This window comes from Acipenser ruthenus, chromosome 3 (genome assembly GCF_902713425.1).
Source record: "Acipenser ruthenus chromosome 3, fAciRut3.2 maternal haplotype, whole genome shotgun sequence".
NCBI lineage: Eukaryota > Metazoa > Chordata > Actinopteri > Acipenseriformes > Acipenseridae > Acipenser > Acipenser ruthenus.
In genome coordinates, this window is record NC_081191.1 from 91,273,930 (window position 1) to 91,299,770 (window position 25,841).

The window sequence follows — 25,841 nt, forward strand, 5'->3', positions numbered from 1 at the left end:
TATTTTCTGAAATGCAGCCATCTGGCCCACATTTGGCTACAATTTTGAAGTGTTATCCTCTTTCCAAACTGATTAGCAGCCAAGTTCCAATTAGACAATGTTATAATAGTCTGTGATCTAGATCCCATCAGTGCATAATCATGTCACATTTCGACTGGTATAGTTTGACTGTAAAATTGTTATAAAAAGCTGTACTTTCCTGGTAGGAAAACACCAGCCAAATTTAGTATTTAGTCTTTGGTATGTACTGTACATTTGCAGCTATTTAGATAATCTAAAATAAGTACCAATCTGTTGCAAGTCCTGTTGGTACCTTGGGTTTGTGTTCAATATTGTCTAGAAAAGGGGTACACAGCTGCTTGAAAAGGTTTAATGTTGTATTGTATTTAATCATTGTGAACCCTTGATATCATAAAAGATTTTCAACATTATGAACATACAGTAAACCAGCATTAATGTTAAACATGATCATTGTGTTGTTATATATACAGTGCCGTGAAAAAGTATTTGCTGCTGTCTGATTTTCTGCATTTTTGCATATTTTTGACACTGAATATTATCAGATCTTCAACCAAAACCTAATATTAGATAAGAGACCCTGAGTGAACAAATAACACAAAAATTTGATACACATTTCATTTATTTATTAAAGAAAGTTATGCAACACCCAATGCCCCAGTGTGAAAAAGTAATCCCCCCCTTAGACTCAATAACTGGTTTACACCACTTTTAGCAGCAATAACTGCAACCAAACGCTTCCTGTAGTTATTGATTAGTCTCTCACAGCGCCATGGAGGAATTATGGCCCACTCCTCCATGCAGAACTGCTTCAACTCAGTGACATTTGTGGGTTTTCGAGCATGAACTGCTCGTTTCAGGTCCTGCCACAACATCTCAATGGGGTTTAGGTCTGGACTTTGACTAGGCCATTCCAAAACTTTAAATTTCTTGTTCTTTAACTATTCTGATATAGACTTGCTTGTGTGTTTTGGATCATTGTCTTGCTGCATGACCCAGATGCGCTTCAGCTTCGGCCCATGGACGGATGGCCTGACATTCTTCTGTAGAATTCTCTGATACAGAGCAGAATTCATGGTTCCTTCAATGATGGCAAGGCGTCCAGGTCCTGATGCAGCAAAGCATCCCCAAACCATGACACTACCACCACCATGCTTGACCGTTGGTATGAGGTTCTTACTGTGGAATGCAGTGTTTGGTTTTCGCCAGACATAATGGGGCCCATGTCGGCCAAAAAGTTCCACTTTTGACTCATCTGTCCATAGAACATTTTCCAGAACTCTTGAGGATCATCTAGGTGCTTTTTGGCAAACTTGAGACGAGCATTCATGTTCTTCTTAGTGAGCAATGGTTTCCTCCCATTTTTGCCCAGTGTCTTTCTGATGGTGGAGTCATGAACACTGACCTCAGCCGAGGCGAGAGAGGCCTGCAGATCTCTGGATGTTGTTCTAGGGTTCTTTGTGACTTCTTGGACGATTTTACGCCTTGCTCTTGGAGAGATTTTGGCAGGACGGCCACTCCTGGGAAGATTCACTACTGTCCCAAACTTTCCATTTGGACAATATGGCTCTGACTGTGGTTTGGTGGAGCCCCAGAGCCTTAGAAATGGCTTTGTAACCCTTTCCAGACTGATGGGCATCAACAACTTTTTTCCGGAGGTTTTCAGGAATTTCTTTTGTTCATGGCATGATGTGCCTCAAGAACCTGTGTGCTGACAACTTCACTCTAGTTAGTGAAGTTAGGCAGATTTATATTAGGCAGGGCTGGCCCAAATCAGGCCTGGTTGTTAACCAAAGTACTCAAACAGCTGACCCTAATTATCCCTTTAATTGGGTTGAGTTAACTGTGGGGGGGGGGGGGGGGGGCAATAACTTTTTCACACCTGAAGATTGCATGTTTGATTACCTTGCACACCAAACAAATGAAAGAAGCACCAAACTTTGGTGTCATTTTTTCTCTCAGACTCTCTCTATATACTACTACAACCCACCAAAAAATCTGACCAAATACAATGTGAAAAATGTGCAAAAATGCAGAAAATCACAGGGAGCAAATACTTTTTCACGGCACTGTATGTTAAGGACAAAACCTGGTGGTAAGGCAACTCTAGTTTTGCCCTGGCCAATCTAGTTTCGCCAAGGGCTTCTGGGCGAATCCCGAAGTTAACTCTTTTTTCCAGCACTGCGTCCAATCGGCAAATCTAGATTGGCCAAGAACTTGAAAGACGACTGGACGAAACCTGCAGAAAATCAGACGGGGAAAATACTTTTGAAAATCACTTGTTTCTGTGGAAGAATACAAAATGTGCTAGGCTAATCAACATTATCAAATATTTGGGCCATAGTTTATAATTTTAATTAATCGATGGCAACAGCATCTGAGCATCATTTTTGTGATTTTGAATTTTGTTTAGCTCACAATAACCCTGAAAAATTATTCCAAAGCAGATGTGGTTTGTGGTTCCTATTAGAAGGATGCTTGTTTCCAGTTGTTGACTGATATAAATACATTTTTAATCACAAAAATCCAATATGCAATTATCATTGAAACTGAATGATTCTTTCAAGTTTCAGTTGCTAATTTAACACTAACTATTTAACACATTGTTGTTCTAGAGTTAAATAATTGCCATAATATTGCATGGTAACTCTTTATTTTTAAATGTTTTAGGCTGGGCCATTTACACATAAAAAGTGAAAACAATGGGTGGTACAGGAGGGTTTTACCCTTTACATAAAACATTTCCAATACACATTTAGACAGCATGTTAAAGCAGTAACATAGGAATGCTAATAACCAAATACGAAACTTTAATTCAAGTGCAAAGGAACAGTCTTAATTTTTACTTTCTTACAAAACATCTGAGAATCCACATTGCTAACATTTGTGCCATTTCAAGATTGTCTAGGCTATTCTTATCAACTAACAAACATATTTAGAGGAACTCTACAGACCGCCTGAAAAAAGAAATCATTGTGTCTTCATGGAGTTTTAAAAACATCTAATATTACCACTCAACATAAAATTTGCAGTGTTGGATTCCCTTCATTACTGCAAAAGTAACGTTTTGGAATCTGAACGGTTTCCAGGGTGTTTGGTGGTAATGGTTTGATCCAGCTTTGTTTCTTCTTTGTTGTACCTTTTACAAGGTTTTGACAAGTAAAATCCATTTGGCAAGTGAAAAAAAAACGACAGCTACATTTTACTTTCACACTCACTGCATGGTCTGTTTGCTTAAACGGGATATTTACTGACAGAAATGCAGTATAACGACTCACATGCAGTTACGTGTTTGATTTTCATGACTTTGGTACACAAATATTAATAATCCTAGTGGCGATATTTAGATATACCGCTTTTTAGATACATTTAATAGACCCCTGTATGTGTAAAAGATTGTAATCAGGGTTTCTGTGTTTAATATATCTTGTGACTGATTAAAAAGCAGTATTTTCCGGGTTTGTAACATGGATGCAGCTTCATAATGCTCTTCAGCATGCTGGAGGTCATTGTAGGTGTTTCATTTACAATTCTATATCTATGTTGCACAAATATGTAGGCCCTGCATTAAGCTAGGAAGTCATTTGCTAAACTTGAGAGAAGATGAATGGTCAGCAAAATCCAAGTTTGCAAGGATAATATGGATGACAGGCATTGTCTGGTGGAAAAAGAACATCATATTTAGAAAGGCAGGATAAATGTGAAATGCATAATGTTTAGTAAGCTAGGACAAGTCTGTAATGAGCTTATGTCGGTATCATGAGCCTTTAGTCTCGCAACAAATGATAAAATGTGGCATCGCCAGTCGCTGCATTAAGCTTTGTTTACTTGTATTTAAAGGGATTGAAGGTACAATAGACTAGGGTAGTTCAGCAAGCTATAACAAAAGTATCCACGGCAGGACACTGAAAGCCGATGTGTACATCTAGGGCGCTTGATTAAGTTGGAACAGGGAGTACCACCATAAAACTGGCATGCAATCCAACAGTAAGATGCATTGCGTGTAAGGATGCAAGTCAGTTATGATCAGTTTGTTTTTTTATCAAGCCTTTCAGCTGTTTTTGACATCCAATTGGTTTTCTGTAAAAACAGACTGAAAACTTCACCCAAGGGAACGGGACATAGCATTATTACACACTGTTTTTGTTTTTGTTTTTGTTTTTGTTTTTGTTTTTTTTTTGTTGTTTTTTTAATGGTAAATAAGCAAACAAATAAGCTCAATGAAGCAATATTGCATCACTTATATCAATGTATTACACCAGAGGTTTTCAACTGGGGGTACGCGTACCCCTGGGGGTACTTCTAAGGGTCATAGGGGGTATGCAGGATGACTCAGAAATGTACAAATATAATGAAAGTAAGAGAAAATAATGATCTTGAATTTTTTAACAGTATTATATATTCTCTAAATCACTGTATGCTTATTTAATCTTTGTTTAGCAGCTCAAAGTGAACCGCTAATGAAAAAAAAAACAGAATCCACATTTTCCACCTGTACCGCATGTGTGATTCCGATTGCGTGGATTTCCACTATATATATAAGTGAAGCAGGCATCTGGCGATTGTGCCTATGGAGAGCGCTCTGTACTGCTCATGCTTTGCTGTTTTCAACTTGTTGTATCAGTGAAGCAGTGTTTCTGCGTTTTTTAGAAGTATAAATGCTCTGGTAAATATAAAAAATAGTCATCACAATACTCATATTTGACGGGTTTTGTTTATTACCGCAGCTGCATTTTATTAACAGCAATAGCGGCTGGTTGAATATGTTTTCGGTGTTTGATAAATTTCTTACTTGCAAAAGGAAAACACAAGAATCCCTTTGGATCATTTTATGCTGGCTTTAATAAAAAAAAAAAAACTGTATTATTGTTAGTAATTACAGTTTTATCTTGAGGTTAAAGTTTTTGATACCGGTACTGTAAACAATTTAAATGGCACACATAATTATGCTGAGATGGGAAGTAAATAGTAACGTGATAAACATTTACAGTCCAGACTATTTTGTATTATTTATAATGACTTTGCCCAATAGAAAGCAAATACGATTGTTTCCAAAGATTCCTAAATACTGCCTTTTAATTATTTGCATCCAAAGACATGTAATTAAGTTTTATTAATGAAGCCTACTGTTTGGTTTTCTGTCTCAGCAATTTGTCAGTCCCAGACTGTTGTGAAAAATTATATATTAAATAAACAAGTAAATAAACGTGCCTTTTATTGCAACTGTGGTACCATTCAGTGAGCAGAAATTGTAAAGAGTACTTTAGCTGAAACCTCCCGACATAAGGGGTACAGTTTAAAAAGAAAAAGGTTGAAAACCCCTGTATTATACAATTAAACTTAATGTATTAAGAGACATAAATGTTTTTATTTATTTTCCTGGTACCCCCCATTGTCACCGCGGTCAGTCGTAAATTGGCAAATCATGTTTGAGTAGATCTGCAGCTCGTGTTTTTTTTTTTTTTTTTAATTAAAATGATTTAATCAACACGTTGGCTTCAAAGCAACTGAGATGTTTAGTGACATTTTAAAATAGTTTCTGATGAGAAAACAATTCTAATTTAAAATGTCACCTAGACTTATGTCAGCAAAAACCTAGAACTAAAGCCAGCCCCCCCCCCAAAATCAAATGCCAATTTCATCAGTATGCTGGTTTATTACATCCTGTTACTATAATGCATATGACTCCAAGGCTCTTACACTTTAAATTCATCAGTATGTGATAGAATGTAGCAACAAAGTAATCAGACCCATGTGAATCCAGGTGCTTATTTTTTTAATTATGGAACCAGGTAGTCTCAAGTTGGTCCATATCTGCAGCATCCCTTTCGCTTGTTTTGCAGCTTTGCCTGCTTTACTGCTTGTTCCATTTTCTCAATAGTTGAGGACTTCAAATAACATTTTATTTTCTTTTCAATACTTTTACATTTGGCTGTTTTAGTCTGTTTAGCAACATTATTTCATTTTTTATTTGGTTTAAGTTTTGGATTAATTGGTCTACACAGGGTAATTTAACAGACGCAATGGACTCAACAACTTCGGTTTGGAATTTTATGAAAATGTCGCTTCCGGTGCTTTTGGAATATCATAACCGTTACATCCCTAATCATGTGTGTCCCTAATATTTGCTTCCCATTGTGGTACACACTAAATTCCAATGCCCTGTCATAAATGCAGCTTGTTGAAATGCCCTTACATTTTAATCAACCTTTATGTTAAACCAAGGTCATGTGAAGCTACCTTTTAGATTACTGGTACGAGTGCTTTATGTGAACTGCACCATCATACTCAGGCTCTCGTGCTGTACAGCGAGGAGCATATTTGTATTAGTATATAGAAGATCCTTAAAATAAAAACTCAAAATACAATATGCTGTCCAGAAGGTACATTGCAAGGGAGTTAACGATAAACATTGCAAAATGCAAATGTATTCCAATAAATGCAACTTTGAATGAGGTGAATGTTTATCAGATAATGCCAATGCCTGCCCATTCTTCCACATTTCTAAGTAAGCATATTAAGTAGAAACTGTCCATAATTTAAAAGTCCGCATTGAAGTTTATACAGCAACCTGGAGAGAAGTCCATCCTTGAAATTCCATAGTCTGGAACACTCATCTGCTGATCAAACCTATACAAGATAAAGTCATCACCAATTTACTGCTCAGTCACAATCAATTAGCAAGAACGGGATTATTAGAATAAAATGGCACTTTGTAGAAGAGTGGCTACATTATTTTCCTTTTTTTTTTTTTTTAAATGGGCCACGTTATGTGCCAGTACAGTTTCTTGCAATCATTTAACAAGAGTGTTGGTTAAGAATCTTTGTCACTGTCTTCTCCCCCATACATATCTGCCAGTTTCTTAAAGCGAGGTCCCCATTCACTAAGGTAATTATAGTCCTGGTCCCCTTCTGTGGTGGCAGATTCCAGAGAGCTGAGGGACTCTGCTATGGACCCATTGCCTTCATAAGCATATGTTGCTAGAGAGTCATAAGGGGGGGCGGTTGGATCTGTGTCATTTTCTTGTAGCCTTTGGTTAATGAAGTCTCTGACATCTGCGTTATCCCTGGTGGGTGCTGTCCGTCGTGATGGAAACAGCGTTTCTGGTATAATATCCCTGCGTAGCTTGTTATCATCTATTGCTTCTGGATTCCTTAGTGTTCCAATATCAAAGGCCTGCGTGTCCTCTTCTCCACCTCCTTCATCGTTGTAGCTGACAATGTTGTCTCTGATGTCCTCTTTGGAAATGATCAGAGGCTCCTTCTTCTTCTGCCTCCTTAGGGCTGCAAACAGCACCACTATAACTGGCGAAAGAAACAGATATTTTTGGTTAGAGTGGATACTCTAGTGTAGCTTGAAAAGAAAAAAAAAATATATATATATATATATGTAAGGTATAAATCACGACGGGCCATGTGGTTCCCATGATATATACCACGCCTGGGGTGGTGATAAGGTCCGAGATGTAAGCCAAGGGCCTTTAACCATCCCAGAAGTGGCATATATCATCGGAAACGCACGGCCCGAAGTGGTTTATACCGCTTATAACACGGCTACCTGTCATTTGTGGAAAGAAAAATAATTAAAATAATTAAAACACAATTTGTATTTAATTTAATTGATTGTTTGCTTATTAATAATAAATTGCACATGTTCGTTTATTGTGAATTTCTGCATCGAAAGTGCCATCTCACTAGAAACTAGAGGACTGACCACAAGCTGTGATGATGGGCGGAGTTTCAAATGACACTAGGAAGTAAGGGGAGCAGCTGACTGAAGCCGGATCTTGAAGTGAGTTTGTGAACTCGTTATATGCGAGGCACACATATTCTAGTACGTTTCCATCCTTTTGGATCTCAAAATATGTTTTTATTAGTTGTCGGACAGCCTCGTGTCCGAGCTGTGCCAGATTAAGTTGACGATCATTAGTATGCAAGCCGTGCTGTACGCTATATATACGCACGGTCACGTGATGCTGTTTAACCAAGCAGAGGTTGTTATTTTTCCAAGCTGTGTTATATATATATATACACACACAATTAGATTTGTGTTTGACTGTAGATCAAACCAGATATATAAACTGATCTACAAAGTAACACATTTATGGTTGTTCCTGAGAAAATTCAGAACTTCTTAACTAAAAAGACAGTACTCACTGAGAAGAATAATTATACAGAGGAGAATGGCAATAAGGGCTCCAGTGCTGAGACCAGCAGGAAGGATGAGAGGTTCTGCATTACAAGACTGCATATTCCCCTCCCTGTCGCAGGTGCACACACGGATAGTTAGTGTGCTGGTACTGCTTTGCATGGGATAGCCCCCGTCTGATATTACCACAGGCACAAGGTAGGTGCTCCTTTCCAGTCGGCTAAAACCACTTTGCCTAGTTAGGATTCCAGCTGTGTTGTCTGAATTAAGAAAAAAAAACAAAATAAAACATTTACATTTTCTTTAAAAAAAAACAGATTTGTATATTTAACCTTTAGAGATTCTTATTTTAAAGAATTAGCCTTTAAATGTATTTAACCCATTTTGTTGTAAGTATTGTTGTAGCGTATTACACATCTAGTTCATTCTGTTTAATGCACTGAGCTCTTTAGCATTGAGTATACATTTCTTAGAAAGCTTACTAAGAGAGAATATTCATTTCCAAGAAAACAAGTTGAAGCCTAGGTTATGAGGGTTGTGTTTACCTTTGTTATCTCGGACTGTAAAGTTTGCATTGACAGATGCTTCAGCTGGCAAACTGAAGAAAAACTTGTGTCCACCAATAGGATCGTCATTATCCACTGCACTTACTGTCTGTATCCGCTAAAGGGGATAAAATTACAAGGGATATTACTTCTATTACATAGTCTAGTAGCTTTACAAAGAACAGCATTTTGGAACAGCGTTTCCCTTGTGACTGTTTTTATTCGTATTCTTATTATGGTCATTTTATGTTTCTTTTCAATGTTTAGCAATTTATTTAATTAGGCAAGGAGAAACGTTAGACATGTTATCCACAGAAACTGACAGGGAGAGTGCATATTGATTAGTGTTAAAGTTATTAAGATCAATACTTTTTTACCACTTGCTGACATCTAGAGTAGCAAAGCCCTACCTATATATTTCACAAGATGTTTTCTCAGATGTGTGTGGATTTAGAATGTGCGATAGTAAAGGTTGGCTGTGCTTCTAACACTTCCAACACCAAATAACTATTCTGTAGAAAGGTGGCATTTAATTTAAATGAAATCTGCAATATTTTTTTTTTACTTTGATCAATTCTTAAACTTCACAAGATTGATGAAAGGAGTGCAGATTACTGCATTGGCATATTTTTTTTCATCCCTGCCTCTTTGAACCCTCTTCTCTAAGGATGGTTTACATTCATCAAAACATTTGACTTTGATCAAAATCAATCAAAAGCTTCAAAGACTGTAAAACATTCATACAAATCTTTAAATACTTTTTTTTTTTTTTTTAATAGAATAAAGTTGTAAAGTTATTGTGTAATGAATGCTCAAGTTGTGGCTTGCATCTTTAATATAGTAAGAATGTTTGTGGCTCTGTGACTATATAGTATTCAGGGTGAAACCACTGTAGGAGTAGCTAAAACGAGCTGTGTCACCTTGAGAATACAAGTTTACGGTATAGTGCAAAGAAGGAACTAGTCTAAATCTGCTTTACTGCTACAAGAGCTATGTACATTGTGTTGTTTGTTTTTTTTTGTTTCATTTTCCCAACAATAAAAGTGTGCGCAAGTGTTGAACCGTTGCACTTACATTAAGATCAATTCACTCAGTATTTTTGCAAGGTTTGCAGTTATGTAACCTTACCTGTCCAGCTTTTGCATTTTCACAGACAAATGTCTCATAGAAAGTGGCAAACTCTGGGGCGTTGTCATTAATATCCAAAATTCTGATGTACACTGGAACACGGCCCACTTGTTTAGGGTTGCCTGTTCAAAAAATAAATGAAAACAATTCCAGGTTAATTAAAAGCAATGACAATTACTGGAAGAAGATTCACACCTGGAGTCACGCAGCTCAACATCTGCAACAAGCATAAATCAAGATTCAGAGAAAATCTGATCACAAAATCTGATCAACTCCCAAGATTAACAGACCTTGTACAACTTGATTTCCCTTTCTCCTCTGCAAATTATGTTGTCTATACCCCCCACCCTCACTGGGTAAGCCAATAATAAAATAATTTCCTTTAATTCTAAATGTATGTGTAATCTTACTTACTGATCTCCGTTGCAGTGACTGTGATGTTATGCCACGGAAATGATTCCCTGTCGAGGGGTTTAAAAGTGATGATTGAACCATTTCCAGAGTGGATGTTAAACATTCTGTCCAGGTCCGTAAGTCGATCAATGGAATACCTAAGACAAAATAGCAACCACATCTTAATGCTTTTTATGGTGTATAAAGTTCATGTTGTGTTTTTTTTTTTGTTTTTGTACTGTAATATTTTGTTTCTTAAACCCTAATCCAAAATGAAAATGCCTGAACTTACTACTTAGAATGTATACACAAGCTAAACTGTATTAGATATTAGTGGATAAGTGGATAAGATCCATTCATTGGATAATGAGCAAGAATACTACTAATGCACTACTAATACTATAGCTAAACATGTAGGTTCCTATTTTGAGACAAGACAGAAGCAAATGTTCTGAGTGAAATAAAATGAATTGTAAAAATTTAAAACTAGAATGTAAATAATTTAGCAGCTTCTTTCTATGAATAGGGTATTTAGTTTCATACTGTTGCAATTCTTCCATCAGAATAGGGTCAATTGTGACAATTCTATAGAACATTTATTTAACCTTAATGATATGCTTAGGGTGATTACCAGACACAGAGAAATCAAAGAGAAACTGGTTGTTAGGACTGAACACCCAGCCTGCATGAACCTTACCCTGACTATAAGACTCAGAACCACTCACAATTACTGGAAACAAACCTTTAAAAAGGTGTCGTGTTATTTACTCTTTAAGAAGGGCCTGTGACTCAAATCTGACATACAGTACCAAACACAAACACATCTTTAAATACCTTACGTTTGGCACTTAGGAGGTGCATTATACTCTAGGATTTCTTAAATATCCATTAAGCAACATTTCAAACTTGGCTGAAAAACATAAAAGTGCCTCAAAGAATTTCAAAACTAAGATCTTAAATTGGCAAAAAAAAAACAAAAAAAAAAAACACCTTGTATTTTTTATACGTCAGGAGGAGAATGCGGTTTGGTTGTTGTCAACCGCATCCAGTTTGTGACAATGCAGTTGTGCGGCAATTCATTATTTTCAATTACTAACGATCTAACGATCTGTGCCCACTGCATCAGTTTTAGTTTTCAGAAAATGTTTTCACTGAACTGCTGCATGAGCGCCATAAGTATTAGCTTTGTCATTGACTAATAAGACCCAGTTTTTGACTAGAAACTTTGTGTAGTAATTGCACATGCCTCATTGTTTCAAAGCATGCAAACACAGGTTTACACCGTTTTTACTGGCGAGTGTAATATTTCAGGTTGATTAATGAATGCAGGGGTCTGTGGAAACTCTGCAGGGACTGCTGTAGATTTATCAAGAAAGCAGTGGCTCAGATAAACCAAGTCTCAAGAGAGCATCAGCAGGATATCCTCCTGTGCAAAGATTTTAAAACTAGATTGTTCTTCGTGTACAACTGTCACAAAGACGGCTGGAGTGGGTGGTGTCAGACCAGAAAGGAATACACAGACAGACGGTGGTGATGAGAAGCTGAGTGCAAATGGTAGCACTCAGCGTTTATTAACAAAGTAAAGGTTTAAACAGAACACAAAACAGGACACAGCACTTTACACCAAAATAAAACAGACAAACAAAACGCACTAACACTTAACAAACGGTGCACGGAGAGACAAACAAACACGGTGAGTACAACACTTATATTTACGTTCTTATTTATTTTAACTCCTCTCTCTCCCATTCTCCACTCTCGAACACCCAACCCCGAGTGAGTCAAACGTGCATCTATATATACTGTTGTGCTGGGATTATATTACTAATTAATTATTCACTTGAATCCCAGCACGTTAATTAATTCTGTGCAACCCCGTGCTCACATACTATACTTTAACTGCACGTGCAGTGATGTGCAATCCCGTGCCTAAATACAAATATACAATTTAAATCACACGTGAAACACAGACCCATTTATATCCCGTGTACCTCTATACACTAACATTAACACACGCAACATACAACATATAACACACAAATGCACACAGGGGCGGGGCACATTGCCACATATACCCCCCCTTGTGCGCAGCACACATGGCCTCAACGGCCACCTCCCCCCTTAAAAACCCAGCAGTCCAGGACAAAGTCTCAGGCTGGGAAGGGAGGCTTCAGTGGGCCCATGGCTGGCAATGCTGTCAGCACCCCTGCCGGTAGTGGCACGGCTGACAGCATGCTGGTCCACTCCTGCAGCGAAATTGCTGCGGGGGATGCTGGTCTCCTGAGCGAAGAAGCTGCAGTGGGAGCAGGTCTCTGGACCTCCCCCACGATCTCCGGCAGCGAAACTGCTGCTGTGGGAACAGGTCTCCTGACCTCCCCCACCTTCTTTGTGGCCGGCAGCTCCCCTTGGTGCGGTTCCGGCCACAGTACTTCCTGCTGCGATGCGGAGCAACAGGCAGCCCAAGGCGATGCGGAGCGGCTGGCAACCCCAGGAGATGCGGAGCGACAGGCAACCCCAGGCGATGCGGAGCGACAGGCAGCCCCAGGCGATGCGGAGCGACAGGCAGCCCCAGGCGATGCCAGACAGGCATCCTTGGGCGAAGCGTGGCAAGCATCCTTGGGCGAAGCGAGGCAGGCATCCTTGGGCGAAGCGAGGCAGGCATCCTTGGGCGAAGCGAGGCAGGGAGTCAGGACAAGCTGGGGTGCGGGTGTTGGCCCTCTTCTCGGCCTCTGCGGCCGGGCGGTTCTTCCCCGTGCTTCCCTCAGCAGCCTATGCAAGGGCTGCTGAGGACCGCCAGCATCTAGTCCTGGTCCTTCTGGTGAAGGGAGAGGCAGCTCCTGCTCCTTTCCCCCTGATGGTGATGGAGGCAGAGGCAGCTCCTGCTGCTCTGCTCTTGCCAGTGAAGGTGGCGGAGGCAGAGACAGCTCTGGCTGCTCTGCTCCTGCCGGTGAAGGTGGGAGCAGCGTGTAGTCTCCTGGCGACGAAGGTGGGAGCAGCGTGTAGTCTCCCCCTTTTGCAGGGGACTGATGCTGCTCTGCCTCTCTTGCAGGGGACTGGTGCGGCTCTGCCTCTCTTGCAGGGGACTGGTGCGGCTCTGCCTTTCTTGCAGGGGACTGGTGCGGCTCTGCCTCTGAAGGGGAAACCAGCAGACATTCTTCCTCTGCTGGTGGAGATGGGGACAGCAGGTATTTTCTCTCTGCTGGTGGAGATGGGGACAGCAGGCATTCTCCCTCTGCTGGTGGACATGGGGACAGCAGGCATTCTTCCTCTGCTGGTGGAGGTGGAACCAGCAGGCATTCTCCCTCTGCTGGCAGCTTGGGTCCTAGGGCTGTGGAAGCCCCGACTTCCCTCTCTTTGGGCTGTGGACGCACCGACTCCTCCCTTTTGGGCTGTGGACGCACCGACTCCTCCCTTTTGGGCTGTGGACGCACCGACTCCCCCTCTTGGGCTGTGGACGTTCGGGCTCCCCCCACTCAGGCGTAGGACGTTCGGGCTCCTCCCACTCAGGCGTAGGACGTTCGGGCTCCTCCCACTCAGGCGTAGGACGTTCGGGCTCCTCCCGCTTGGGCTGTGGAGGCAAAACCAGCAGGCATTCTTCCTCTGCTGGTGGACACGGGGACAGCAGGCATTCTTCCTCTGCTGGTGGTGATGGGGACAGCAGGTACTCCACTGCCGGTGGACCTGCTACCTGGGCTGCTGTTGTGGTTATAGCTGCCTCCAGGTAGCTGAGGACCAATTCCAAACCTTCCTCCAAAGTGTTTGGGGTGTGTTCCCTCTCATAGGCCTCCCATCGCTCCCTGTCCATCAACCACAGGATCCGGGTGGCTACTGGCATAGACTGGGCCTCCAGCCCAGCATTTTCCAGGACCCAGTCCCGCATCCCGATGTAGTCCTCTGCCATTGCCCCCCACTTGCAAATGGTAGCACTCAGCGTTTATTAACAAAGTAAAGGTTTAAACAGAACACAAAACAGGACACGGCACTTTACGTAAAAATAAAACAGACAAACAAAACGCACTAACACTTAACAAACGGTGCACGGAGAGACAAACAAACACGGTGAGTACAACACTTATATTTACGTTCTTATTTATTTTAACTCCTCTCTCTCTCTCTCCCGTTCTCCACTCTCGAACACCCAACCCCGAGTGAGTCAAACGTGCATCTATATATACTGTTGTGCTGGGATTCAATTACTAATTAATTATTCACTTGAATCCCAGCACGTGAATTAATTCTGTGCAACCCTGTGCTCACATACTATACTTTAAATGCACGTGCAGTGATGTGCAATCCCGTGCCTAAATACAAATATACAATTTAAATCACACGTGAAACACAGACCCATTTATATCCCGTGTACCAATCTCTATACACCAACATTAACACACGCAACATACAACATATACCACACAAATGCACACAGGGGCGGGGCACATTGCCACAACAACTTTGAATCTTTTTTTTTCTGCTTGCCAAGTATACAGTACTTCTATAAAGCACATTCATTGCTACAAACCTGGCTAACCCTGATGTAATTGCATTGCCTATTATGTTCTTTCTCCAAATGTCTAACACACCATTTCTGAATATACATATATCAGCGATGTATCATTCCCCTGAGCTGTTTGTTAGTGCCGAACAGCATTACTTCTAACTGTGTACAAGCTGGTTGGTTTTAAAGAGGTCCCTGGCCCCATAGCGAATGAAGTATCTTTCTTTTGCAGAAAATGTCTTAAGTGCCCCAGCACATTTATGCATCTACTAAACAGCAGCATTACTGCCCAAAGCTAAGTCAGAATAAAGAAACCCCAAGAGTCACGTACTGCATCAGAGTTTTGGAAAGGCACTCATAACCCTAAATCATTAAGTTGGAAATATTTTAAGCACAAGTAAATTAAGCCAGTGGGAGATACACAGATTTATAATTTAATAAGCAATGTAAAAAACAAAGCTTGTAACATCTAAAAAAAACCCTTTTGCAAAAGTAAACACAGTCATTAACCATAGGATGAAATGATTGTGTAATCTTGGGAATTACATAGGGTTAATTAAATGTTAGGAAAAATACTAGCAGTAGATTCTTTCTCTGAGCAATGATCTTTCTGTTTTCCACAAAAAAATGGAATGCTTGTCACACAGCAGGGGGTGTCAGAGGTCAGTCTGAAAATGAACGAACACAAATCTGTGAAGTGTTCATATTATATATTCATATATTCTTGATTTGGCAATTACTAATTAAAGGCTGATCTTATTTCAAAACTGTAATGACATTGACATGTCTGTGTCCGTCTTACCTGACAAGGCTTTTGGTGGCATCGGGGTCTGCTGCAATAACAGAACCTATCAAAGTGCCGATACTGGCGTCCTCCTTCACCTCCATGATGTAACTCGCCCTTTCAAAAACTGGGGGCTCATCAACATCTTCCACAGTGATTTTCACAGTAGCTGTATCTTTAAAGGGGCCAAGTAAAAGAAATCGAGGGTCCAGATGTGTGTTCTCTGCCTGCACTTTAATGGTATATATTTTCTTTCTCTCATAGTCCAAAGGCTAAATAAAATAGCAATATACAAAACACAATTAGCATTGCCATCAAGTAGTATTAGCCTTCACGATCATATTATCAGTCATACGTATAAGATATGTATGTGTTTACTGTTCTGGAAGTGTTTTCGTGTCGAAGGGTTACATTTCTGGAAAGTAACACAGTGTGTAAATAAAGTAGTTACATCTTTTTTTTTCTGTCCATGTTGTTCATATTGCACATTTTTACATAATTACTGTTCACCGTTTTAAAAGAACAGTTTTACTAACCAACATAAATATACAAAGCATAAAAAAACCAATGTTTTCTTAAAGTAATTCAAAATGACGTGCTCTTTTAAATAGAGTATATTTAATTAGAGGATTCAGTGAGAATCAGAACATATAACCAGTGTCACATGGGCCTTAATCAAGAAGAGAGTTGAATAATGGAGTCCAAAGATGATGTAAACGTCAATATTTTTTTAAAAACAATTTACAAAATGTCAACTATGTGGTTGATCTATTCACCATAGCAAGGTGTGTTAAATAATCCCTCTGTATTCAAACACTAACATTTAAAAATAATTAGACTGTGCTTTGAAATATCCTACCCATAGTGCTGGCACAACGGTCTTGATAGTTAATGTATACAGTCAGTATGCAGTCATTTTCTTTGATGAGATGTTATTAATTACTAAGCATGTGAATTAATTATCAAGCCATAGTCTTACATCAAAACAAAACATATATACTACATACCAATATAGGCTTTTTAAAGTATTTTTAAAAGGCTATATTGTAAATATCAATTCAAATCAATTATATTTAGTATCTTGAAAAATATTATACAAGTATAGAAAATGTAACAGCAAACATTTGTGGCCATTATATGGGCTTACCCTTTTCACAGTGATGACCCCTTCTTGTATGTCCTTGTCTGTCATGATATCGAACATGTCCACTCCATCCCCACCAATGATATTGTATTTAACTTCTGCATTTTCACCAACATCAGCATCATTAGCTTTGATCCTGCCAACTGGTGATCCAACCTCTGTTGACTCGGGTGTACTGAACTGATATGTACCTAACACAAGAAAGTATACATGTTAGTCATCCCTGATGTTGAAATCACACCCGTAATAAATTATTCATGAATCTTTCTTTTAATGGACGCAGGAACATTACAAATTGAAGTGCAAATGACACAACTATTATTTTCTGTGAAACAAAAAAATACTGAGGTTTGATTCAGAACTGATTTAAATCCAAGCACATTAAAAAGCATATATGCTTGCCTATTTTTTATGAATTAGCCCATTTTCACTGATGTGATTAACTAAGAGCTGAGATTCATTCATTGTTTGGGGAGAGGGTTACACAGATAATCATTGAAAGAAATGACACAGAAGATGTCAAGAATGAAAAAAAGCGTTAGGATTGAGCAATAAAACCAAGGTGCTTATTAACATGCTAGGATTGAAATTGGGTTTGATTCATACTGTTGCTAAAATATTTGATGGTGCACTGAGACACTAGGTAAAGAAAATGAGAATAAAAATACTGTGTTTTATTTTCTCCTGACTTGCACATCAAAAAAATAATTCAAATATTGAATGTAACGTAGGCCCTTATACATTAAAGTATATTGCATGTACAACATGGCTTAATTGTGAATTAATCACATTTGTAAACTGTAGAATTAAGAAATAATGACAAAGCTCTGTATTTTTCAACAGCATATCCCCATATTTAATGCACCATATAGGCAAGTACAGTTTTCCTGGCTTCAAAGCAACAGTCATTTATGTATAGTAATCCCAGTTTTATGTTTGTACTAGATCAATTATACAGGGTATGCAATAAGCCTTCAACCAGACGCATGCCAGCATTTTGAATCTTGGAACGAATAAAAATAAAAAAGGAAAGGACCACAATAAATTTGTTTTGTTATGCTGTATAACGATATTCTCAAATTCAGATTTGCTTTTCCTTTTTCATTATATATTCGTTACTGCACAAGGTATTGCTTAAAGAAGAAAGAAAACAGCACAACAACCTTTGCTATTCATCAATCTGAATCAGCAGCCTTGCTATTTGCTTGTAGAAAGAGGAAATGCTAGATGTACCGAGAGAGAGAGAGAGAGAGAGAGAGAGAGAGAGAGAGAGAGAGAGAGAGAGAGAACTAAAACCCAAAGTCTCCTCTTTTCATTTAATAGGGATTACTAGACTGATCTGATGCACTTTACGGGACCTGTTACCACATCATATGGTTCTGCGTTTAATTATTCCCAACTAAGCACAAATAAAAGAGGTACCATGCACTGATAACCCTGCACTATAATCCATATTCTCTTTTTCTGCAGGGATCAGATGGTGATTGCCAAGTTCCTGCTTTTATTTGATTTTTAAAGGCGTTCGTAAAATGCAGCTTACCCTGAGGAAATCTGGGAGGATTGTCGTTCACATCAGTGAGGGTGATGTTCACTGTCGCAGTCCCTGATAATCCACCTATCTGCCCTGCCATGTCCTTGGCCTGGATGACCACTTGATATTTTTCCTTGTTTTCTCTGTTCATGTTTGCCAGGGCTGTCCTAATGATCCCTGCAAACAAGAAGAAGAAAAGCACTGTATTAACATTATTGTTTTTGGCTTGATTTATTTTGTATTGTTTTTGTTGTGTGTGGAGTGACTAGAGTCCTCTGTATATTATTGTACCAAATACAGTAAAGCGGTGGGTAGCCACAGAGCAAGCTTTCCACAGCACCCTCCCATTGAAACTCAATCACATGGAGGGACCACCCTTCCTTTGGACTGAGAACCTAATTCTGTTTTCCTGTTTTGTTTTGTTTTTAATTCTGGAGCCTCTTTTCAGAAAAGAGTTTAAACAGTGCCAAATTGTCCCAAACTGTGTAGCGGTTTTGTTACGAAAGCACTCCAGTGGCATTGTGGCATAATGGTTTAAGTTGAAGGTTAAGACTGAGAAATAAAATCACTGTTACCAATCCCTTCCTTTTCAACCCAATGGCTGTTTAATAGGCCATTCACTGTAGCCACAGTCTCCGAACAGAATACTGGAGCAAACAGGAGCTCCAAAAAAAGATCTCTTGTTAGCACAATTTAATATATAAGCTTTGGTTTTATAAGCTGTAATAATTAAAGAAGGAATCATTCAAATCAAATATATATTTTATGTTTTGGGATTCACCCCACAATTCCTTACTAATGCTGTTACATTTTATCCAGTTCTCAGATGAGATGAGTCTCTGCCTAATGAAATCTCACAACGGCAGCAGACTCCCACGAATCATGTTTTCTGTGATAGGAACAAGCTTGTTGCCCCGACCTTACACAAGCCCACAATAAATTGAAGCTAAGAACTTAATCCAAAGGTTGATTTGCCACAGGTATTTGTGGCCATTTGTTTGTTTAATATATATGTACAGGCTTCCAAAATATGTATTAAAAATTATTAGATTTTGCTGTAAATACAGACTGCAGATACTGTATATAATTCCCTTTAGAAGAGGGTGCTTGTGTTTAATCTGTTCATTGAAATAAGTGAAAAACAAAAGGAGAAATGGTGATTAAAAATAGATTCTGACCTGTGTCAGGCTCAACAGAGAAGTATGGCTGTCCTTGGAGAATGCTGTAGACCACTCTAGCACTGTTCCCATAGGTAGCGTCATCATCATCAGTCGCAGTGACTTGGACAACCGGGGTACCTGAAGGCACAGTGGAATTGTTTGGTAAAAAAAAATAAACAGATAAAAAATCCAACTAAAATTTAATGTAAGAAACGTATTATGCAGCCAAGGGGTCTTGTTTTATCTAAGGCAATGAAACTAAAACAGAAACAATTTACAAACATCTTATTTGAAGCCTGTTTCAGGCAAAAATGGATAATGAACCGTACTTATTGGCACACTTACCTGCTTATGTGGATACATTTTAAGTTTCAAGTTACCATTTACACTTGCCCATTTGGTCTGCTGTTCACTGAATTATCCCTTATATGACGCATCTCCCAATTGTATTCACTACACATATTGTTCACGTAGCTGCTTGCACAGGACATTAAATATTATTAGTTTACTTAGCAGACGCCTTTATCCAAGGCGACTTACAGAGACTAGGGTGTGTGAACTATGCATCAGCTGCAGAGTCACTTACAATTACGTCTCACCCGAAAGATGGAGCACAAGGAGGTTAAGTGACTTGCTCAGGGTCACACAATGAGTCAGTGGCTGAGGTGGGATTTGAACCAGGGACCTCCTGGTTACAAGCCCTTTTATTTAACCACTGGACCACACAGCCTCCTAAACCGTACAAGATTAAACATTGTGGTGCCTGTTGGGATCAGAAGCAGCAAACTAATGCTCTTAATGTAGTGCTTTAATAATTGACTAGCTTTTCCGTTAACAGGAAAAGCATTTTTTTTTTTTACTTTCTTTCCATTTTTGTAATAAGCAGAAAACACTAAAATCTGTGAGTCTGGAGCATTAACATTAGTATTTTACTTAACCTTGCCTAGAGATGACCTGGACCTACTTCATCAACCAACACTGCATGTTTGGTGGCGGTTTGGTGTCACAAAAACATTAATAATAACAATTTAGGAAATACTGTGCATAGGGAGTAATTTCAGTTAGGGTTTTAGTGACATGATCAACTGCAATGTAAAATGTACAGGGTTACAGGTAAACAGAAAATGCAAGTAGATATAATATGAACAATTTATATCAGGAAACTAGTATGTTTTTTTAATGTTACAGTCTGAATGCCTTTATCAAGCCTTTTCCTAATTTAAAGAAGCTATTAGGAAATAAAGTAAACACATAAAGACTATATCAGGCATGAAGCAGCTTGCTGTTACAGAACAACCTGCAGTGTAAGAAACACATTACTTTAACTGTTTCTGTAGCTAGGGATCTCCTCAATGCAGCAAACACCCTGCAGAGTGTTCTGCAACCCTTTCAATAAACAGAGTTTGAATAAAGTATGATAGTGCGTGCCTGACCAGTCAGAGACAGCTACATGGAAGGAACTATTCAGTGATAAGGGCATAGAATGGCAATGGACTGTGAAATAACATTAATCACATGCAGCAAACTGTAGACACCAGTACAGTACACATGGATGGTGTCACACAGCATTCATTTTCATCAATTACTGTGGGTATGGCCACCTTCCTAACAAGTATGTAAGTAGCATACAGGGCTCCCACGTTATAAGGTAGCCTTTTATACTGCAGAACAATTTGCCCTGTAATGCCATTCCACTGGCACTTTCATTCTCATTGTAAGGCAAACACAAATATGTGTGTGTGGCAGAGCAGGGCTCCGCCTTTAGAAATACTGGCAGGGAAGGAGTTAAATTCTCCTCCCTGCCCAGGTTGATTGTGTCAGGTGGGAGCAATCTACCCATTAATTATTCAATTAGTCACCAGCCACCTGACATAAAAGGAGGCATCAGCCTCCCATTCAAGAGAGAGAGTTCTAGAGGAGGAGAAGCAACTGTGTTTGTCTGTGTGTGCTGTTTTTGTAAGTTTGTTTTTGACCAGTGAAGGCAATGCCCAGCCTGGAAGCCGTATTTTTGTAAGTTTTGTTTTGTGTATTTTGAAACCTTTTTGTTTGGCCCTTGTGCCGATTTATTTTGAATTTTTGTTTATTAAAAATTTTATTTTGAACTTTCAAACTGTCTCTGAGTCTCAACCTCTGTCATTCTTGTCACAGTGTGACATAAAGATGGATGATGGATGTACAGACCGCCCCCCACCTAACTAGCTAGCTAATGTAAATACGAAGTTCCATGACTACTGGATAAGAAGTTCTCCAAATATATGCTCATCTCTTAAGTGAGACATGCAGATGGACAAATGTAAGTACAGACACCCCGCTATCTCTCTAAAATCTGATAATCTCAATAATTTAAACAAATGTTACTACCAGTACATTTGCCAATTGGATCAGCAATGTTGCATATGGAAAAATGTGAAGTGTGACATAGGTACGTATCACCTGCACTCTGTCTCCTTCATGGGGGATTTCTGCATTTTATATCTTTTGTTACAACAATTGTATTTTACACTTTTCCATTATGTTGTGTTAAAATAAATTTATTTAATTTTATTTATTTAAACATCCCAGATTCATAGTTTAAAAAAGAGAAATAAAACATTTTGTTTAACATTCCTTAGTGGAAAATAGAGCCCAATAGAGTAGCATTGCTAGCAACTTACCAACATCAGACATTTCTGGGACGCTGGCAATATAAGTGTCTTTTGTAAACTTTGGTTCATTGTCATTAATGTCATGGATTTTAATGACAAACTGTGATTCTGGCTCCACAGGTCTGCCTGTCCTCTTGTTTACTGCTTGAGCACGGAGAGTGTAGTAAGCCTTTTCTTCTCTATCCAGTCGCTTTGTAGCATGAATATCACCTGAATTCTCATCAATAAGAAACAAAGAACCGGCCCCGTCTCCAGAAAGGACATACTTCAGGGTTCCATCTCCTTTGTCTTGGTCAGAGTGCAGCTGAAAAAAAGAGGAAGCTTCAGTATGTAAACAGACAAAAAAAAAACGTATGGGTCTCCATTTTACAATGCTGATTGCTAAATAACAAGAATTTATTGACTTACTGAGGCACAAGGACTGAACAGGCATCCTCAATACATTTAAAAAATCATGTATCAACTCTGTCAGACCAACCTGTTCTTCATTTTATAGACACGCTGAGGAGGTGGGACTGGCAGAGTTAAACGCAACAGTGTCACCCCATTTTAACAGAACTTGTGATTCTCCAGACAAGCTCAAAGCCATGTGGAGGCAGGTAGAGAACTCAACATTGGAGCAGCAGAACCCCTATTCTATATGCAGGATATTAGCTGAGTTGTTGGCACGCAACCCAGCGAAATAAAGCTGTTTTGAACTGCAAACTGTCTTGTGTATTTCTATCCCGGAGCACTGCATCAACCCTATTCTATATGCAGGACATTAGCTTTCCTATTTAGAGCTGATGTGCATAATCTCATGGATTGTATTTAAGCCATTTGCATTATATTGTATGACACAGTTCCATCATCTGTGTATTTGTACTGCTTGGTTTGGTATAATGCACAGGTCCAAATTCTTCAAGTTTTTTTGCAATGTATCCTCATTTTATAGAAAGGAAAACCAAACTGGTAATATCTTAAAGATAATAACAAATAATTAGGCATATGTTTTTAATAAACCTTGAGTTCCTGGTTAGGCTTCCTAGATTTAAGTCATTAATAGTTCCCATTTTACAAAGAATTGCGCCAAGTGCACACTGGAGAACGAACCTTCTTAAATGTACCCACGGTTCAGTCGATACTCAGAGAAATCTTTAAACTGTGCAAACCCTGTTTTGCCTCGGCATATTAATATTTTGACAAACAAACAGTTTGTTAAATTGCCATACAGGTTCCACATAGTTTGCAGTTCAACTGTTGGCCTTACAAGTTTTAAATGATGCAAACCAGTCCAAAAATCAGCATTCAAATGAAGGCACTAACTGTGAAGGTTTGTTGACTTGATGTGTATTTGTCACTTGAAGATTGTTGTGATCCAGCTTGCTTTGGTACAGCCAGATGGATGTTTCTGACAAAGAAGTTAGCTAAGCTTCACTGAAATTACAGACACCACCTAATTATTAACTATACAGAATCATCTCTTGAGTTTCAAAATCACTGTATCAACAAAATAATTAGAACACGACAGCAAAAAAGTGCTGCTTATTCTGTGGCTCATCACTCCCACTGATCCCAACTTAAAAAAGGTCATAAGAAAATACTGTAATGAATGTTTTACCCGCACAGTCATTACGGTATCATTATTTTAAAGCCACCCATGTCCCTTACCTTACCATATTCCAAAACTAGAGCCAAATGCACTGGCTGGCCAAAACATTGTAAGACACCAATTAATCCAATTTAGCATCACCACATTTCCATTAATGCTGGGACCAGTCTCTGCTAAAACTGGTATTTTTAATACATACAATAATTTCAAAGGGCAAGACCCTAAATGTCTCTGTCAAGTGACAAATGAACCACTTACCTCCATTCTATTTTAGAGTAAGTACTGATCATTTTGTAGGCCTGACGACTTATATTTGCTCTGGCAATGGCATTAAAACTCTTAATGCAAAACACATAATTAGTCAGTGCACTCTTGCATCAAAACATAGATTCCAAGTTGGGTATTGCCTGCACATACTCTGTTAATAGAAGCATGGTTCTTGTGCGCTAGTGTGTTTCTGTTCTTTTTTGAGGATACATAAAGGAGTAAAGGGTAGATGTTGTGCCATTTCGATGACATTTGACCTAATTTTTCTTTCTTGATGGATGCGATATCTAACATTACCATCATTTGACACAAGGGGTCAACCTACCCTTCAGGGACCATTTGTACTGGAATGTCTGTATGTCCCTTTAACATTGATATCATTTTGTATGCAATGTGTCCACCTATACCAGGGCTTCTCAAACTCGGTCCTGGGGACCCCCTGTGTCTGCTGGTTTTCATTCCAACCGAGCTCTCAATTACTTGACTCTTAATTGAACTGATAATTTGCTTAATTAGACCTTTTTACTTGTTTTCAGCTCTTAAAAAGTTGCATATTTCAAGTTAGCTGTAACATTTGATAAGTTACTTGAACTGCAACTGTTTATAAGAACTGAAAGTAAAAACAAGTAAAAATGTCTAATAAACAAATTATCAGTTCAACTAAGGGTCTAGTTAAGTAACTGAGAGCTCGGTTGGAGAAAACCATCAGACACAGGGGGTCCCCAGGACCGAGTTTGAGAATCCCTGACCTATACTGTCTTATGAGAAATTAGAATAAGATGATCTTTAGCCAACAGCTTAAATTTAGCAAAACATGACCAGGGATGAGTTTTTATTTAGTTGATGACCTTAACAATACTCACTGTGTAAAACAAACAATACTCAAAGGATACCATACATTTTGTTGCATCAATATGGTGCAAAATGGAGGCCACGTAATGATACACACTGCATTGATTACAAACACACTACTACAGGCATTTCCCATTTGCAGCTCTTTTTTGTAATCTACTGTACAATCTTATATAACAAAAAGCTTGGAGACCCCTTCTTATTAACTGAAGTGACCATTTTGAGTGATTTGTAGAAATAATTTAGTTCTCTATCAATTTGGTTATCTTTTTTTATTATCATTTGTATAAAATTTCACAAATGTTATTAATGGCTCAACCATTATATTCCACTGAAAGCAGATTACATACATTGTTTGTGTTCTAGCTGCTTCATGTTATCTATGAAAAAAAAAACCAAAAAAAAACTTACCTTTCCAACATACTGATAATCAGACCCAGTGTATTCTTCAAGCAGAAAAAATTGATTCCACATCCAGCCTCGTTTGGAACGCTTTAGTGCCCACACATCATCTCCTCGCCCCACCACCATCCCTTCCTTGACAACCACATCTGTAGTCCTTTTAAATAAGGCTTTTGCATCACCAAGTTGTGACAAGCATGCCCAGACTACTATCAGTAAGCAAGTTCTCATTGTATCCAGTGTAGTAGAATCCGAATAATAAGAGAACACTTCTGACACGTCACTCCTCAATAAATTCTGCCCAACTGCATTGTCTCCAGTTTGTCATTCACTGGGGCCACCTGAAACAGAGATGAAGATGTTAGTATTAGCCAGCTCATTTTGTTCCTGCATTTTGTTTTTTGTTTGTTCATTATTAAATATGTATTTTCTTGTATAAATAGATAATAAAAATCAAGCAGGCTTTTTTGCAGCCCCAAGTACGGTACATTTGCGCTTCTATTGCAATGAGGTTTAAATCAGATGCAGTCACTGTCTAGAAATGATGGAAAGGTTTTATATATTTGTTTGTAAAAATATATAAAACAAAATATATCCACTGCCTTTTAAATAGCTAGACATATTATTCAACTTAAATTAATCCATGTGATTATTATTATTTATTATTTGTTTATTTAGCAGACGCCTTTATCCAAGGCGACTTACAGAGACTAGGGTGTGTGAACTATGCATCAGCT

General features: G+C 38.8%; 1 protein-coding gene across 1 annotated transcript in view; it reads right to left on the reverse strand.

Moving 5' to 3' along the window:
- Positions 1-5,469: 5,469 nt before the first annotated feature.
- Positions 5,470-25,841, reverse strand: part of LOC117394762 (cadherin-10-like) — a 31,679-nt gene continuing 11,307 nt past the window's right edge. Inside the window, exons 2-12 of the mRNA XM_033993301.3 lie at positions 25,114-25,445; positions 22,002-22,296; positions 19,366-19,485; positions 18,197-18,364; positions 16,660-16,847; positions 15,531-15,784; positions 10,255-10,391; positions 9,841-9,962; positions 8,713-8,830; positions 8,176-8,427; positions 5,470-7,323 (exon numbers count right to left, since the gene is read on the reverse strand). Coding sequence (XP_033849192.2) covers positions 6,833-7,323; positions 8,176-8,427; positions 8,713-8,830; positions 9,841-9,962; positions 10,255-10,391; positions 15,531-15,784; positions 16,660-16,847; positions 18,197-18,364; positions 19,366-19,485; positions 22,002-22,296; positions 25,114-25,335 — 2,367 coding nt within the window. The 5' untranslated portion in view covers positions 25,336-25,445 and the 3' untranslated portion in view covers positions 5,470-6,832. The remainder of the gene's footprint in view (positions 7,324-8,175; positions 8,428-8,712; positions 8,831-9,840; positions 9,963-10,254; positions 10,392-15,530; positions 15,785-16,659; positions 16,848-18,196; positions 18,365-19,365; positions 19,486-22,001; positions 22,297-25,113; positions 25,446-25,841) is intronic.